Source organism: Scyliorhinus torazame, chromosome 1, assembly GCF_047496885.1.
Source record: "Scyliorhinus torazame isolate Kashiwa2021f chromosome 1, sScyTor2.1, whole genome shotgun sequence".
Taxonomy (NCBI): Eukaryota; Metazoa; Chordata; class Chondrichthyes; order Carcharhiniformes; family Scyliorhinidae; genus Scyliorhinus; species Scyliorhinus torazame.
Window position 1 is genome coordinate 278,592,245 of NC_092707.1, and position 18,525 is coordinate 278,610,769.

Consider the following 18,525-nt stretch of genomic DNA (forward strand, 5'->3'; position numbering starts at 1 on the left):
GAGGAGGCCACGCATGCGCATGGCAGTGGCGTCCAGCGGACGCGCTGTGATCCATGGCGGTCTCAGACTGTGGACCTGGATCGCGGAAAGTGCCCCCGATCGGCCTCACGCCCGTCCCAGACCGCACGTTAAAAGCCCAGTCCTGAATGAGGCCTCCCCTGCCCTCCCACCGGCCCGCCCCCAACTGTGGCGGCTGCGGACTGCACGCAAGATTCCCGAACGGCAGGACCACATTAGAAATACGCAGTGGGGAATTCGGCAGGTCGGAGGTGGAGAATAGCGGGCCTGACCTCTGGCAATGGCCTCAGGTGGTGGATTCTCTGCGCGGCATACTCCCAGAGTACACCGCTGTTCGGGGGGGGGGACGGAGAATCGCCAAACCGGTGTCGGTCCCGATTTCATGCAGGAAACTGGATTCTCCGCCCGTCGCCGAACGCGATTTTGGAGTCGGGATGCGGAGAATCCAGCCCATGGACCTTCAAGTTTTTTGGTTACATACAAAAGAGGGATGTGTAACAAAACCTACTACATCGCCCTAAGAAATTGGATTTTTCCTTTTTTTTATTTCCCATACCCAAGCCTGGCAATTTCTTTTTTAAATAAAATGATTTGTGGCACAGTGGGTTGCATCCCTTCCTCTGAACCAAAACTTCCGGCTCGAGTCCCACCAAGGAAGGTGCATTCGTATGGCGGCCAAACACGTTGTGTCAACCTGCAAATCCCTCCGCCAATGGTTGGCGGTAAGAGCAGGAGAGGCTCCTGGTCAGCCACATTTGATGTGGAGTGGCGCCCTCAAGCTATAGGCTCCTGGCAACAGACTAACCACCTGTTGCGGGGATTAATAGATATGGATACAGGCGAGAGGCCAATTTGATGCACCAGGGATGCGGGAAGAGAATTGGAATCGGAAGGAATACAGGAAGAGCCCATTTAGTCGGATGAACATTACTGTGATTTCTGCAACCCTTTAAATAAAAGGCTAAATGAAAATAGAATGTACAAAAGGGATCCCAAAATCTCCAATTGAAGATGCAGTCTAGACAATTCAAATCTGGGAGGTAAGGTGTTTAACAGAAATGAACCTTTGTGTAGAAAAAGGAAGTGTCACCATGAGAGTGGCACACCATCGGAAATGTCACCCAGTCTATAAAAAGGCATCAACAGGAGCTGCCATATGGTTGAATGTGCCCAAATTCTTTCCCACTCATCCACCCAAAATGGTGCTGGCCGACAAGAAAACTTCCAAATGCTAAACTGGTGCAAATCACTGGTTAGGCCTGAGCTAGAAAACTGCATTCAATTTGCATCATCACTGTTTAGCACATCAAGGCCCTGTGGTGGACACAGAAGAGGTTTATTAGAATTATACCAAGATGGGAGACTTCAGTCATGTGGAGAGATGAGAGAATCTGTGACTGCTCTCCTTTAAGCAGGAAACGTAATGGGGAGATTCAACTGAATAGTTTAAAATTATGAAGGGTTTTGGCAAATAAGGAAAAACATTTTTCATTTGGCAGAAAGGTTGGTACTTAACAAACACAGATTTAAGAATGAGTGGGGAGATCAGGATTTTGGGATTTTAATGCAGCACGATTTTACAATTTAAAAACAAGCTGCTTGAAAGGGTGTTGAAAGCAGGTTCAGCAATAACATGCAAAAGGGAATTGGGTAAACACTTACAGAATCATACAACAGTTACACGCAGGAGGAGGCCAACCAGTTTGTCCTGTCCGTGCCAGCTCGCTGTTAGAAAGCTCAGCTAGTCCCACTCACCCACCTTTTCCTTGTAGCCCTGCACATTGTTTTTATTCAGATAATTATCCAATTTCCTTTTGAAAGCCACGATTGAATCAGCCTCCACCACACTGAAGCAGTGTATTCCAGATCCTAACCACTCACTGCACAAGAAAAAAAGAAGCTTTTCCATATTTTTCCTTTGGTTCTTTTGTTATTCGTTTAAAAAACATTTCCGAGGCTATGGGAAGCGCGCATGGCAATGGGATTATTTGGATAGCTCTTTCAAAGATCTGCCAGTCATGATGGGCTGAATAGTCTCCTTCTGTGTTGCAGACACCATGATTTATCACATATGTAATATAATTATTAACATGTAAGCCAATATTTTAGTGTATGAATGCAGATTTGCTTACTCCCTTCTCCTTTATTTTGAAGATGCACTGTCGTCAGAACTCCCAGAAGACCATAAGACATAGGAGCAGAATTAGGCCACTCGGTTCATCGAGTCTGCTCTGCCATTCAATCATGACTGATAATTTACTCATCCCCCATTCTCCTGCCTTCCCCCCATAACCCCTGATCCCCTTATTAATCAAGAATCTATCTATCTCTGTCTTAAAGACACTCAGTGATTTGGCCTCCACAGCCTTCTGCAGTAAAGAGTTCCACAGATTCACTACCCTCTGGCTGAAGAAATTCCTCCTCATCTCTGTTTTAAAGGATCGTCCCTTTAGTCTGAGATTATGTCCTCTGCTTCTAGTTTTTCCTACAAGTGGAAACATCCTCTCCACATCCACCCTATCCAGGCCTCGCAATATCCTGTAAGTTTCAATAAGATCCCGCTCATCCTTCAAAATTCCAACGAGTACAGACCCAGAGTCCTCAACCATTCCTCATATGACAAGCTCTTCATTCTCCCCGTTTGCACATTCTCCCCGTGTGTGCGTAGGTCTCACCCCCACAACCCAAAAAGATGTGCAGAGTAGGTGGATTGGTCACACTAAATTGCCCCTTAACTTAAAAAAATAACTGGCTACTCTAAATTTATAAAAAAAGAAAAAAAATCAAAACAACCATGATCTGCTCTCCAGAATCGTTGATCTGTGAATCTGGAGGTGATGTGAGTGACTGTCTTTGACTCAAGGCAGCATTTGACCGAGTATGGTATCAAATGACCATGGAAGTCAATGGAAATCGGGGTACAACACCCCACAGGTTACAGTCATACCTGACATAAAAGGAGGATGGTTGTGGTGACTAGAGATCAATCATCACAGTTCCAGGACATCACTGCAGTAATTCCTCAGGTTAGTGTCCTGGGCACAACCATCTTCAGCTGCTTCATCAATGACCTTCCTTCTATTCTAATGTCAGAAATGGAGATGTTCGCAGATGATTCAACAATGCTCAGTGCTATTCGTAACTCCTAAGATACTGAAGCAGTCAGTATTCACATGCAGGAAGACCTGATCAACATTCAGACTGGGGCTGATAAGTGGCAATTAACAGTCGCGCAATGCAAGTGCCAGGAAATGACCATTTCCAACAAGAGAGAATCTAACCATCTCCATATGACATTCAATGGCATTACCTTCACTGAAATCCCCCACTTTCAACATATGGGGCTTACCATTGACCAGAAACTGAACTTGATGAGCCATATAAATACTGTGGCTACTCGTAGGTTGGGAATTCTGCGGCACTCTAAATAAATGCAAAATAACCATGATCTGCTCTCTAGAATCGTTGATCTGTGAATCTGGAGGTGATGTGAGAGTGACTGTCTTTGACATCAAGGCAGTACTTGACCGAGTATGATCTTAGTTTGGGAATTCTGCGGTGAGTAAGTCACATCCTGTGTGATGAATCTAGGAATTTCAGATATATTGGCGCGATTTTACTAGATGGGAACAAAGTCCCATAGCAAGCATGTTTAGCTGTGTTCTATTGTTCTATTTCCCCACGCTCACAACGCCGAGAAACACAAGGCTATAAAATGCGACTCGTGTTTGATACGGGCTTCTACAGGGAATGCATGGCCGAGGCTGCACATAGTCTCGTTTTCTGCACTGAGGGGCTCCGTTTTTAAATGGCACCCCGATCTCCGAGGCCCTGAAGTGAACCCCGACCCTGCCGCCGGCAAGCCCCAACTCACTATGGGAAGCTCCCTGCTACCTCCCCCCCCCCCCCCCCCACAACAACCACACAGGGAACCCCTGTCCGAATTGCACCCACGCAAATAATGCCAGCTTGGCAGTGCCAATCTGGTACCCTGGCAGTGCTCCTATCAGCTGGCAGTGCCACCTTGGCAGTACCAGGCTGGCACCCAAGTGGCAGTACCAGGGTGCCAGTGCACCAGGCTGGCACTAGCAGTGCCAAAGTGCCACCCTGCCCCAAGAACATGCACTTGGGGCCTTTGATTCCCTGGGAGACCCGCACGAGCGCCATTCTTCTGGTCCCAAATGGGGACCAGCACTGAACGGCAATCCGAGGTCTCCGAAGGGGATAGATCCCACGCCGCAGGTAACTCGGGAATCTGCACATTAAAGTGAGACCAGCTGTGTCACTTTAAAATGCAGATTTGATAAAGAGTGATCCCACCCACAATGGGCGGGATTTACTCACAACGTCTCACGAGATCACACTACATTGCACGAGGCATTGCGAGCCAGGTACATCACAGGATGGGGTCTCCTGGCTTCTGTTGACCACGCTGCGTCGTAACGAGCTGCTTTTCAGGTGCAGCGTAGCCATTAAATTGCACCGATTGTATTATAGGTATTTGGTGCAGTAAGGATTGAAAGCCCGGGTTAGTATGTGTATGACTGTTGCAGCAGAGTTTTTAACAATCCTATTTTGCAAAACAGCTAGACTTTTTGGGAGACAGAGGTGGAATTATTAAAGCATCGCAAAAGCTTGGGCTAATGGATTTTTGTTTGGATTAAGGGGGTTCCTTAGAGTGTAGATAGTTGGAGACATTGGGCTGGATTCTCTGCCCCGCCACACTTCTGTTTCACCCCGCCGGCGGGATGGTCCGTTACACCGGCCGGTCAATGGGATTTCCTATTGTGGGGCAGCCCCATGCCGTCGGGAAACCCCCAGGCTGCCGGCAAAACAGAGCATCCCACCGGCGGAGAATCCAGCCCATTGTGTTTCAGCTTGGTAGATGTAATTAATGGGAGGAGCTAGAGTACCAGGCATTTTGCAGAAAAGCAGTTGGGGGCTGGAAACTCTGAAGACAGTTTCTGAAGACTTCAGCTAGAGGTTCTGCATTGTTCTGACAGGGTCAGGGCTTTCTTTAAAGTCGTTTCAAACAGTCGCTCTTGGTCAAAGTAGAATATTCAAGACAACTCTGTACAGCAAGTATTCCTGAGTGCTAACTGTATTTAAAAGAGGATTGAGATTTGAGATGGTTCTGTTGTTTGAGTGGAAGTAAAGATAGCAGTTAAGGGTGATTGCGTCATTGTATTGATTAGCATTATGGAAGGGATATTGTGAGCTATATTTTTGTGTGATGTTAAAGATATTTCAATACTGTGTTAGTAATAAAGTTTGGTTTAATATGCCATATACCTATTTTGTGTGATACCGCTCCTGGAGCAAGGTATCCTTTCCTCAGTCTCACAAAAATTTAAATAAAATATTGGGCATTCTGTCCAGTATCCCAGCCACTGTGGGGGTCTGGCCCAGGATGGTAATACCCGACTCTCCAAAGCCTGTTCACAATCTACAAGGCACAAGTCAGGAGTGTGATGGAATAATCTCCCCATGTATGGATGAGTGTAGCTCCAACAATTCTCAAGAAGCTCAACACCATCCAGGACGAAGCAGCCCGCTTGATTGACACCCTATCCACCAGCTTAAATGTTCACTCCCTCACCACGTACAGTGGCAGCAGTGTGTACGATTCATAAGATGCATTGCAGCAACTCACCAAACCTCCTTCTACAGCACCTTCCAAGCCCACAAGCTCTACCACCTAGAAGGACAAGGGAGACAGATGGATGGGAACACCACCACCTGCAATTTCCAATCTAAGCCACACGTCATTGTGACACACAAATATATCTCCATTCCATCACTATTGTTAGGTCAAAAATCTGGAAATCCCTTCCTAACAGCACGGTGGGTGTACCTACACCTCAAGGACTGCAGTGGTTCAAGGCAGCGGCTCACCACCACCTTCTCAGGGACAGGCAAAAAAATTTGGCCTAGCCGAGGATACCCACATCCCATGAAAGAATAAAAGAAAATCTTGAAAATAAGATCATTCCGTGTGGAGAAACTCAAAAATAATATTGTGGCACTTTAAAGATTGTAGCATCCAAATGTTAATTAGTACTATACAGAAGACAAATCCACATGCTGGCTTATGCTACCATTCCACAATTATCCAGAGGGAGGAGACTGCTGAGTTATTGTGGATGTCTGACAATGGAGAGGAACTTCCAAGTGTTTGAGAACTTTGCTGGAGATCCACTACTGCCCATGCACTAGTGACACCAAGTTAAATACTTTCATAAATTCTCTCCCAGTTATTGCTGAATGAAAATGCTGTGGTGACTCTCCAAATCCGTGCTTTATGGCCAAGGCATTTGAGGACACATACCAGCCATCTCAGCCCAGTGCTCCACACGGTCTACTCTTGCCTCTTGTTCCTGTTCTTTCTAATATTGTGACTCGTACTTAATTTGATCGCACAATTAACCACACACAGCTGTCAAAATTTCTGGATCTTTCTCTCCCCACGCCCAACTGCTAAAATACCCTGAATTCTGTTCCCCGCATCATGTGATGTTCCCCAAGGTTAAAGATCTGCTTTCCATGTCTCTGACCACAATGCTCCAATTTATTGAGATTGGAAAGAACAATGAAATTATGCAGAGAATTGTACATGTAAGGAAATCCTAAATTCTACCATCACCCAAGTAACCATACCAATATGCAAGCACTTTTTCATTGTCAATAAAAATCATTTAACTTGCAAGTACAAGCAGCTTAACATTAACTTTTTGTTAAAGTTGCTTTAAATTAAACACTGGGAAGACTGAAGCCAGTGTTCATGGTATCCTGTCCAAACTCCGTTCCCTTAGCTACCAACTCTGCCTCTCCCTAGCAACAGTCTGAGATTATGCCAGTCTGTTTGGAACCTTGGTGCCACATTTGTTCATGAGTTTCTGACCTCATAGCCATGCAATTACTGGGGCTGCCTATTTCCAACTCCAACATCCTGTTTCCCCCTAATCCCCCCTGTGCCCGCCTATCATAGGTTCCAGTTAGGCCACTTCTTGATTTTAAAATTCTCAACTCGGTTTTCAAATCCCTCCATGGCTTCACCTTTCCCTATCTATGTGATCTCATCCAGCACCACAATCCTCAAAATATCTGCACTCCTTTAATTCTGGTCTCTTCGACATCTGAGATTTTAATCGCTCCACCATTGCCTGTGTGCCTTCATTTGCCTGGACCCTGACCTCTGGGATCCCCTCCATAAACATCTCCACCTCGCTTTGTTCTTTTGAGACACTCCTGAAAACCTACCTCTTTGACCAAACTTTTGCACATCTGACCTCAAAACTCCTAATGTGGCTCAGCGTCATAATTTGTTTCATAGTGTTAAAAGTAAAGTCACAGTGACTTCCATAGAGTGAGTGGTCGCACATTTGGTGGCTCCCGTTCAAGGCAGGTTTTTTTAGTTTTTCCCCTCCCGAAGGACAAAGTATTTGAGGGCAAATTTTACAGGCGTGCCAGGGGAAGGTAATACTCCTCTGGTGTGGCTGGTGCATGGAGCAGCAGACGAGGAGTGGTACGAGAAACAAACTGCTGTTGGAGCAGAAGAGTTTTCATGGTGCGCCACAGAGAAAGATGTAGGAGGGCAAGAAGGCTATGCTGTCTGCCCAGTGGTCGATGGAGCAGTTCCTGAATGATAAGTTTGGGCAGCAGAGGAAAGAGGCCCTGGAGGACCTAGCCAAGGTGGTGGAAACACTGAGGTCCAGGATCGAGCGATTGGAACAGAGGCTGGAGTCCCAGGGCCTGGCGATCCACAAGATGGAGGAAGCGGCTGTGGAGCACAAGGAGCAGTTGGCGTCATTGGTGGCAGAAGGGAGTGATGCAGGAGAACCATAAAAAGCTGAGGGAGAAGGTGGAAGACTTGGAGAATTGCTCCAGATAGCAAAGCCTAAGGATTGTCAGGATGCCAGGCAGCACGGTGGCACAGTGGGTTAGCCCTGCTGCCTCATGGTGCCGAGGACCCAGGTTCGATCCCGGCTCTGGGTCTCTGTCTGTGTGGAGTTTGCATATTCTCCCCGTGTTTGCGTGGGTTTCACCCCCAAAACCCAAAGATGTGCAGGCTAGGTGGATTGGCCATGCTAAATTGCCCCTTAATTGGAAAAAATGAATTGGGTACAAATTTATTTTAAAAAAAGGATTGTCAGGATACCTTGAAGGCATTGAAGGTGCGGAGGCCTCAGTGTATGTGGCAAGGATGCTGGAGAAATTGATGGGGAAGGGGACATTTGATCAGCCCCTGGAGGTGGACCGGGCACACAGGGTGCTGAGGAGGATGCCACAGGCAGGCGAGCCGCCGAGGGCGATGATGGTGCGGTTACACCGCTTTCTGGACACTGATGGGTGAGGCAGACCAGGAAATGTACCTGGGAAGAGAACGAGGTGCGGGTGTACCACGAATTAGGTGCGGGACTGGCAAAGAGGGCTAGGTTTAACCGGATCACGGCTGCCCTCTTTAAAAAGGGGGTGACGTTTGGGGTACTGTACCCAGCCTGCCTGTGGGTGACTTTCTAGAAGCGAGAGTGGTAATTCGACACACCAGAGGAGGCAATGGAAGGTGAGGGACAATGAACTGGGAAGAGTGTGAGGGACATTGAACTGGAGGAGATTTTGGGTGTTCTTTAAAGTGTTTGGTGGTGGGTTTTTAGGGCAGGCAGAGCAACAATGGTGAGTGTGCCTTTTGTTACTCTTGAGGATTAGATGGTTGGGTTGTTTACAGTGGAGGGGGGGGGGGGATTTGGAGGGAGGTAGGATCGTCGAAAGCCATGGGTAGAGGCCACCATGTTAGCTGGGCAGGCTAGTTAACGGGAGTGAATTGGGGGTTTGCAAGGATGAAGGTGTGGGGGAGTTGGCTTTTTGTTTGAGGGTGTGGGGGGTTGCTGACATGGATGTGGTTGGTGTGGCACCGTTTGAAAGAGATTGATGGTGGTGGACTTCCGAGAGTGGGCCTGGAGGGGCTCGTGACGCGGGGTCAAAAAGGGGCATGGCTGATCGGCTGGAGATGGGGACGGGAAGCCCCCCCGACCAGGCTGATCACGTGGAATGTGAGAGGGGGCTGATTGGGCTGGTTAAACGGCCGCGTGTGTTCACGCATTTGAGGAGATTAAAGGCGGACGTGGTCTTTTTGCAAGAGACGCACCTGAAAAAAGGGGCCCAGACCAGGCTGAGAAAGGGATGGGTGGGACAGGTGATGAAGGCAAGGGGGGATGGTGGCGTTGGGGGATACGTGATGGTGAGTGGAAAGTTGGAGGGGATGCTGGTGGTTCTGGTAAACCTCTATGCCCCGAATTGGAATGATGTGGATTTTGTGAGGCAGGTGCTAGGGAAGATTCCTGACTTGGACTTGGATTCCTATGTGGGTGAGCTTGAGCCGGTCGAGTCCCAAGACATCGAGAGTGTCGTCAATGGCAAAGCAGCTGAACGCGTTTATGGAGCGCACGAGAGAGTGGACCTGTGGAGGTTTGCCTGGCCGAGGGCGAAGGAGTTTTCATACTGCTCCCATGTGCATCTGGTGTACTCCCGGAATGATATTTTTGAGCATGGTAAGTCATTGCTTTTTTTTTTTATAAATGTTTTTTATTGGGTTTTCAGATAAGTCATTGCTGACAGGGGTGGCCAACCCGGAGTATTGGCCAATTTGGCTGGGATCGAACCGGGTCCTCGGCGTTGTGAGGCAGCCGTGCTAACCACTGTGCCACCGTGTCACCCCTCTAAAGAGTTGATGGAATGGGAGGAGCCCTGGTGGGGGATATTGAGCCCAAATGGAGGGAGGAGCTGGGAGGGAAGTTGGGGGCCGAGATGTGGGCAGAGGCCTTGCAGAGGGTGAATGAGTCCTCGTCGTGTGTGAGGCTAAGCCTCATCCAGTTCAAAGTGGTACATCGGATGAATATGACAGTGGCGAGGATGATTAGGTTCTTTGGGGGGACTACAGGATAGATGTGGGTGGTGCACAGCACTGCGAATCACGTCACACTTTCTGGCTGTGTCCAAGTTTGAGGGCGTTCTGGCAGGGGTTCTCGGACGTGATGTCCGAGGTGCTGGGTGTGGTCCCGAGTCCAGGGGTGGCGATACCTTGGGTGTCGGAAGACTTGGGAGTCTTTGGGGGGGGGGGGGTCCCTCAAGGATCAGTGTTGGGTTGTTCACAATTTACATAGACGATTTGGAGTTGGGGACCAAGTGCAATGTGTCAAAGTTTGCAGACGACACTAAGATGAGTGGTAAAGCAAAAAGGGCAGAGGATACCGGAAGTCTGCAGAAGGATTTGGATAGGTTCGGTGAATGGGCTAGGGTCTGGCAGATGGAATTCAATGTTGCCAAGTGTGAGGCTATCCATTTTGGGGAGGAATAACAGCAGAATGGATTATTATTTAAACGGTAAGATGTTAAAACATACTGCTGTGCAGAGGGACCTGGGTGTGCTGGTGCACGAGTCGCAAAAAGTTGGTGTGCAGGCGCAACAGGTGATTAAGAAGGTTAATCGAGTTTTGTCTTTCATTGCTAGAGGGATGGAGTTCAAGACTAGGGAGGTTATGCTGCAATTGTATAGGGTGTTGGTGAGGCCGCATCTGGAGTAGAGTGTTCGGTTTTGGTCTCCTTACCTGAGAAAGGACATATTGGCACTGGAGGGAGTGCAGAGGAGATTCACTAGGTTGATCCCAGAGTTGAGGGGATTAGATTATGACGAAAGGTTGAGTAGACTGGGACTGTACTCATTGGAGTTTAGAAGGATGCGGGGGGATCTTATTGAGACATATAAAATTATGAAGGGAATAGATAGGATAGATGCGGGCAGGTTGTTTCCACTGGTCGGGGAAAGCAGAACTAGGGGGCATAGCCTCAAAATAAGGGGAGGTAGATTTAGGACGGAGTGTAGGAGGAACATCTTCACCCAAAGGGTTGTGAATCTCTGGAATTCCTTGCCCAGTGAAGTAGTTGAGGCTCCTTCTTTAAACGTTAAGAAAAAGATAGATGCCTTTCTAACGAATAAAGGGATTCGGGGATATGGTGTACGGGCTGGAGAGTGGAGCTGAGTCCACAAAAGATCAGCCATGATCTCATTAAATGGCGGAGCAGGCTCGAGGGGCCAGATGGCCTACTCCTGTTCCTAGTTCTTATGTTCTTATGTTTTTTTGAGTTGTTTGGTTGCTCTTCTGATTTTGTTTGTTTATATGAAAGTGCCTTGGATAAAAATATCTAAAACAAAGTAAAGTCACCATAGTCCTGGATGATCATATGCTGTTTTCCCCGTGAGGGGGAGAGCTGACTGGTGGTGATTTAACCCGAGGATCACCACAGGTCAGGCGAGGGACATGGTAGAGAAGGCGGGGTCTTCGTGAATAACCTCAAGCAGCACAGGAATTGAACCTGTGCTGTTGGCTTCGCTCCATATCACGAACTAGCTGTGCAGCCAATTGACTAAACTGCATCCCCCAACGGCCCTTGAAGCACATTGGGATATTTTATTACATTAAAGGCCCTGTATATAAATTAAGTTGTTCTTGCAGTTATACCACAATATTGTGGATGTGCTGGGGATTAAAAAACCAAGGGAAAATAATGGGAAAGTTTTAGAACACTCACCTTCACAGACAACACAGCACCTCCTTGGGGAATGAAAGAATTAAATAATACCAACAGGTCGTTTGCTTTTATTTTATCCCAGTCTATGTTGCAAACTGCTAATCGTCGAGTAATCTATCAAGTAAAACAAGACAAGTGTTATGGAAATCTTGCAAAAACTCCCCCACTTTTCAAATTGAAAATTAATGATCCAATAATTAGATATTCTCTTAAAATCTCTATTTTTTATTTACAACCTATGTGATCAAATGGGGAAAAAAATCAATCGCGGGATGTACCGTTTCTCCACGCGGGGCATCCTTAGCCAGCTCTCCCCAGTCATGTTTAATTTCTGGGTCCTTTGATGACAGATCCTCAAAATAATCATCATCATCAGAGCTCGTTTCAATATTTCCTTTCCCTCTGGCTAGGTCCGGCCCACTGTCGCTGTCAGTGTCCTCCTCGGATAATTCCTCATCGTCTTCACTTTCTCCTGTTTCTTCATATTCCTCCTCCTGGCTCGGGCCATCCGATCCTGAAGACTCTTTGTCAAACCAGCTGCTTTCGCCCCCATCACTATTGTCTTGAGGGGTGTCACTGCTTTCTGAAACACGGAAAAAAAAAATCACATGAGTATTTAATGACGAGCATTTTTGCTTTTTCTTTTAAAAAAATGTGAAAGGAAGCACTCTGCACAATGATAGAAAAAGCTGGAAGCACACAGCAGGTGAGTCAGAAAAAAAAAGTCAATGCTTTTGATTTGTACCCTTCAGTACCCGTAACAGCCTCCCCGAACAGGCGCCGGAATGTGGCGACTAGGGGCTTTTCACAGTAACTTCATTGAAGCCTACTTGTGACAATAAGTGATTTTCATTTCATTTTCATTTCAGTAGAACTTTGGCCAAAGTTACTTGCCCAAAACTTTCACAGATGGGATTGAGAAGACATGTTTTTTTTTTCAGCATCTCCTCTTTCTTTCAGAATTCCAGCATTTGCAATATTTTTGCCATTTATTTACATTGGTTAGGTCCTTATCCTCTTTACTGGAAATTGAAAATGGTGGGAGTTTTCCTTGGAGAAGGTTGAGAAGAGGGGTCTGGACAGAGTAGGAGAGGAACTGTTCCCGTCAGTGGAAGGAACGAGAGGGAACAGATTTATGGTAATTGGCAAAAGGAGCACTGGAGACAGGCGGAGAAACTATTTCATGCGGCGAGTGGTTAGAGTCTGGAATGCGCTGCCTAAGAGTGTGGTGGAAGTAGGTTCGATCGAGTCGTTCCAAGAGGAAATTGAATTATCTGAAAATATGCAGGGTTACAGGGAGAAGGCGGGGGAATGGCATGGGTGCATTGCTCAATTCAAGGGCTGGCACAGACACAATGGGTCGAATAGCCTCCTTCAGTGCTGTGCCTATTGTGTGATTCTGTGAAAACTATCTGACAAAAAAGTTCAAAATTTTAAAAATAGAGCAGCTGAGAGCGTTCAGTTTGCACTCTTCAGTTCTGATTTAATCCCTAGCATTTACTGATGAAATGGGTTGTGAATTTTTATGAACATGAGAAACAATTTTCTCTTGTGCAATCAGATGGCCACAAAGGAGTTAAGCATTTTGCAAACTGATAGAAAATGGGAAGGAGTGTATTGTAGCGATCGTCATAAAATCATTCCAGGACAGAAGGCCGTCATTCAGCCCAAAGGGCTGGTTTAGCTCAGTGAGCTAGATAGCTGGTTTGTGATGCAGAACAAGGCCAGCAGCACGAGTTTAATTCTCATAGCAGCTTACCCGAACAGGTGCCACTAGGGGCTTTTCACAGTAACTTCATACTCGTGACAATAAAAGGTTTATTATCATCAAGTCCATGCTGGCTTCTCTATAGACCAATCCAGTCAGTCCCAGAAATGGGACTGGTTGTGCTGGGACACCACCAGTTCCATCAATGATTTGGACTCAGAAATTGGAGAATAGTGTAGAAATTTGCAGATGATACAAAATTAAAGGGTGGGGGTGGGGTGGGCAGATGGGGTATCTAATAATGGGGAGGACTGCACAAAGAGATAGGAACATATGAACTTTGAGATGGCTGATCAACAGCAAATTAAGTAGAATAAAGTGAAGTGTTAGGTGGTTCATTTTGCAAGGTGGAATAAGGCTATTTGTATTCTTTGGTAGATAGGAATTTCAGTGGGATAAAGGAACAGAGAGATCGGGAGATACCAATATGTAAAATATCAAAAGTAGCAACAAAAGTTGTCATAAAAAATGCAAACAAAGTTCGAGAGGAACATTCGTGTACCAAAGTAGAGGTTGTGTTGTTCAACTTCATGGGATTGTGGAGTGTGTTTCTGATCTCTAAAATACAAAGTATTTAAATCTTGGAGAAATAGCAGAAAGAAATTGACACGAATATTACCCAGAATTGAGGAAGTAAAGATAGAGGAGAATGTCACATTTTCCTTCGGGATGGAGAAGACTAAAAGGTAACCCTCCAGAGATGTCCCAAATAGCGAGGGGTTCAATGGGATGGATGTAGACAAACAGTTTCTAGTTGAGGAAGAGTCTATAACAAGAAAGAGTAAATATGTGGTGACCACTAAGGATCAAGTGAGTTGGCTGAAAGACCTGTTTCCTTGCTGATTTTCGGAGGTAATTTTATGTAGAACCAGATTCTTTAGTCTCGGTGCTATATTTAATCTAGAGATGAGCTTCTGACCACACTTGTGTCATCGCCACATATTTCCATCTTTGTGACATTGCCTGACTTCGCATCACTTTACCTAATCTGTTGCCAAAACCCTCATCCACATCTTTGTTACCTCTAGATGTAATGTTCCAACGCACTCCTGACCAGCCTCCTCCATCCACCCTCCGTAAATTTTAGTTCATCCAAAACCCTGCTCCGTCCTTAACTGCTACCAAGTCCCATTCATCCATCATCCGTCTGCTGACTGACCCACATTGGCTTCTGGTCTAACAACGCCTCAATTTTATAATTCTCATCTTTCTTTACGAACCATTCCATGTCCTCACCCCTCAATATTTCTGTAATTTTTCCAGTCCAACAACCCTCCAAGATATCTGGTTTCTTGGTCATCCACCAGTGGCAGCCACTTCAGCTGCCTGCCCCAAAGCTCTGGAATGTCCTTAACTTACTAATTCTTACTAACTGTTTGCGCTTTTAGGATGTTCCTTCAGATCAACCCCTTTGACCACTCTTTTGTGGCCTTGAAATGAAATGAAAATTGCTTATTGTCACAAGTAGGCTTCAAATGAAGTGACTGTGAAAAGCCCCTAGTCGCCACATTCCGGCGCCTGTTCGGGGAGGCTGTTACGGGGATTGAACCGTGCTGCTGGCCTGCCTTGGTCTGCTTTCAAAGCCAGCGATTTAGCCCTGTGAAACATGCCTATGAAGCATTTTGGGCTGTTTTATTACTTTAAAAGTGCTACACAAATGCAAGTTGTTGTTGCAACTAAACAACCTGCTCTTCATTAAATAGGGTCCCGCGAGCTCTCCCATTTATATTATTTAACGGGATGTGTCCATCGCTGGTAAAGCCTCCATTTCTATTGCTCATCCCTTATTGCCCTTGAGAAAATAGTGGTACACTTGCCTTCTTGAACTGCTGCAGTTCATGTGGTTCAGGTGTGTCCACAGTGCCATCAGGGAGTTCCATGATTTGACCCAGTGACAATGAAGGAACGGCAATATAGTTTCAAATCAGGATGGTATAGCCACCTGGGTTGGCCAACTCCCGACGTAAAATGGAGAACAGCAAAGGCTGCAGGGAAATTCAGCCAACACAGGCAGAAACTAGCAGGTGCAAGTTTACTGTATATTAAACTCTGCAAAAGCCCAGACAGCATCGATACAAGCACCCATCTGCATAATAATGTAGCAGCCATCTACATACTAATGAGTGGTCCCCGGGAACAATCGAAACCTTTGGGATAAACAAAGCCAAGCCAGACTCCTCGGCGCCAGCAGGAGCCAACACAAAAGAGGTTAACGGACACCTCAAGACCGCCCATCGATCAGGGAACTGCTCCAGTACTGGAGAAATCGAACCAAGCGATTGTAACGAAGTCCAATCACTTGGAACCAGGTACAGGGTCCACCCCGAAAGGCGGGAAGCCCCTGGGGACTATAAAGTTAAGCCCCCAAGTTCAAATCGTTCATCTTGACCAGGTCACTCAGCAACGCGAACCAACCCTTGACAGTGCCCGGTTCAGCTGCCGCCGAGATCCAGTAAGTCTCAAGTCAACGCTCGCTACGAGATAGGTGCTCCTAGCTACCAGTCCATACCAACTTCGAATCCCGCAGACTCAGAACCCGAACGAAAGGCCATTTGTTCCCCTGGCCTGGTGGGCCAGTCCGAAGCTAAGTATAGGCCCGTTAGTTGTAGAAGTAGCTTAGAAGTAGAATTTATGCATGAGTAGCGATTACTATGTATAATAAATGTGCTTTGATTTGAATCTTACTAATTGGTGTATTGAGTTATTGATCATTACTTGAACTTGAACCTCGTGGGGGTATCATAAAGAGACCTGGCGACTCGAGAGCAAAGGTTATAAAACAGAGCCAATTGAACCAACCAAAAGTTAGCAACAATGGTGAATGGCTTGGAGGGGACCTTGCAGGTGGTGGTGTTCCCATGTATCTGCTGCCCTTGTCATTCTAGGTAGAAGAATCATAGGATTTACAGTACAGGAGGAGGCCATTCGGCCCATCAAGTCTGCACCGGCCCTTGGAAAGAGCACCCTACCCAAGCCCATACCTCCATCCTATCCCCACACCTCCACCCTATCTCCGTAGCCCCACCTAACCATTTTTGGACACCAAGGGCAATGTAGCATCGCCAATCTACCTAACCTGCACATCTTTGGGCTGTGGGAAGAAACCGGAGCACCCGGAAGAAACCCACGCAAACACGGGAAGAACATGCAGACTCCGCACAGACAGTGACCCAAGCCGGGAGTCGAACCTGGGACCCTGGAGGTGTGAAGCAACTGTGCTAACCACTGTGCGACCATTGCAGGTTTGGAAGGTGCTGTTGAAGGAAACATGGTGAGTTCCTGCTGTGCACATCATGGGTGATACACATTACTTTGTGTGCACAGTAGTTAGCATTGCTGCCTCACAACGCCAATGACCCAGGTTCAATTTTGGCCTTGGTGACGATGTGGAGTTTGTACATTCTCCCCGTGCATGCTTAGGTTTCCTTCAGGAGCTCAGGTTTCCTCCCACAGTCCAAAGATGTGCACGTTAGGTGGATTGGTCTTGCTAAAATTACCCGAGTGTCCAGAGATATGCAGGTTAGGTGGGGTTACAGGGATAGGGTAGGGGAGTGGGCTTAGGTAGGGTGCTCTTTCAGAGCGAGTGCAGATTCAATGGGCTGAATGGCCTCCTTCTACACTGTACGGATTCTATGGATACTGCCACTTTGCATGGTGGTGGATGGGGTGCCAATCAAGCGGGCTGCTTTATCGTGGATGGTGTTCCCCAGTGCTTAAGTTAGAATTGTTTAATAGACCACACTTATTATTTGATCTGCACGTATGTATATTTTAAAGAAAAAAAATTTAGAATACCCAATTCATTTTTTCCAATTAAGGGGCAATTTAGCGTGTTCAATCCACCTACCTTGCACATCTTTGGGTTGTTGGGGCGAAACCCACGCAAACACGGGGAGAATGTGCAAACTCCACACGGACAGTGACCCAGAGCCGGGATTGAACCTGGGACCTCGGCGCCGTGAGACTGCAGTGCTACCTCTAAGCCACCGTGCTGCCCTATCTGCACGTATGTATAAAGGAGTTACAGGTGGCACTGTGGAGTTGTAGAACAAAATGAAACTGGAGTTGAAGAACAAAGAAAAGTACAGCACATGAACAGACCCTTCAGCTCTCCAAGCCTGAGTCGATCATGATGCCCTAACTAAAAAAAAACCCTGAAAGAAAAAGAAAGAGGGTGGTGAGGGAGCACTTAAAAGCAGCTCCCCTTGTTAGCGGCGAACAGCTGAGATGCGGGTTGGGCGAATCAGACAGCAAGGGAGTCAGTAATGTCAGTCAATACTTGTTTTCTAGTTCTTACCACAAAAATACCATCAGAGTTTAACAGATGGTGCTGAATTTCTTGAGTATTGAGTACTTCACTCATCCAGACAAGAGGAGATTATTCCATCGCACTCCTGACTTGTGCCTTGTAAATGGTCGGCAGGCTTTGGAGAGTCAGGAGGGGAGTTAGTCAACGAAGGATTCCTAGACTCTGACCTGCTTTTGTAGCAATTTTACATAGCTAGGTCAGTTCAGTTTCTGGTCAATGGTAACTCCCAGGATGTTGGAGGAATGGCAGGGAAGGGAGTGCAATGTTCCTCCTGCAGGATGTTTGAGGTGAGGGATGCAGTTAGTGTCCCTGCTGATTTTACCTACAGGAAGTGCTGCCATCTCCAGCTCCTCCAAGACCGAGTTAGGGAACTGGAGCTGGAAGAACTTCGGATCATTCGGGAGGCAGAAGGGGTCATAGATAGCAGCTTCAGGGAATTAGTTACACCAAAGATTGGAGATAGGTGGGTAACTGTAAGAGGGACTGGGAAAAAGCAGTCAGTGCAGGGATCCCCTGCGGTCGTTCCCCTGAGAAACAAGTATACCGCTTTGGATACTTGTGGGGGGGACAACTTACCAGGGGTAAGCCATGGGGTACGGGCCTCTGGCACAGAGTCTGTCCCTGTTGCTCAGAAGGGAAGGGGGGAGAAGAGCAGAGCATTAGTAATTGGGGACTCTATAGTCAGGGGCACAGATAGGAGATTTTGTGGGAGCGTGAGAGACTCACGTTTGGTATGTTGCCTCCCAGGTGCAAGGGTACACGATGTCTCGGATCGTGTTTTCCGGGTCCTTAGGGGGGAGGGGGAGCAGCCCCAAGTCGTGGTCCACATTGGCACTAACGACAT

At 46.9% G+C, this 18,525-nt stretch overlaps 1 protein-coding gene across 9 annotated transcripts in view; it reads right to left on the bottom strand.

The window, feature by feature from the left end:
• esf1 (ESF1, nucleolar pre-rRNA processing protein, homolog (S. cerevisiae)) overlaps positions 1-18,525 on the bottom strand; it is a 103,599-nt gene that overhangs the window by 77,560 nt on the left and 7,514 nt on the right. For all 9 annotated transcript variants that reach the window (XM_072506567.1, XM_072506580.1, XM_072506521.1 and 6 more), the window contains exons 4-5: positions 11,883-12,187; positions 11,605-11,718 (exon numbers count right to left, since the gene is read on the bottom strand). In XM_072506567.1, coding sequence (XP_072362668.1) covers positions 11,605-11,718; positions 11,883-12,187 — 419 coding nt within the window. The remainder of the gene's footprint in view (positions 1-11,604; positions 11,719-11,882; positions 12,188-18,525) is intronic.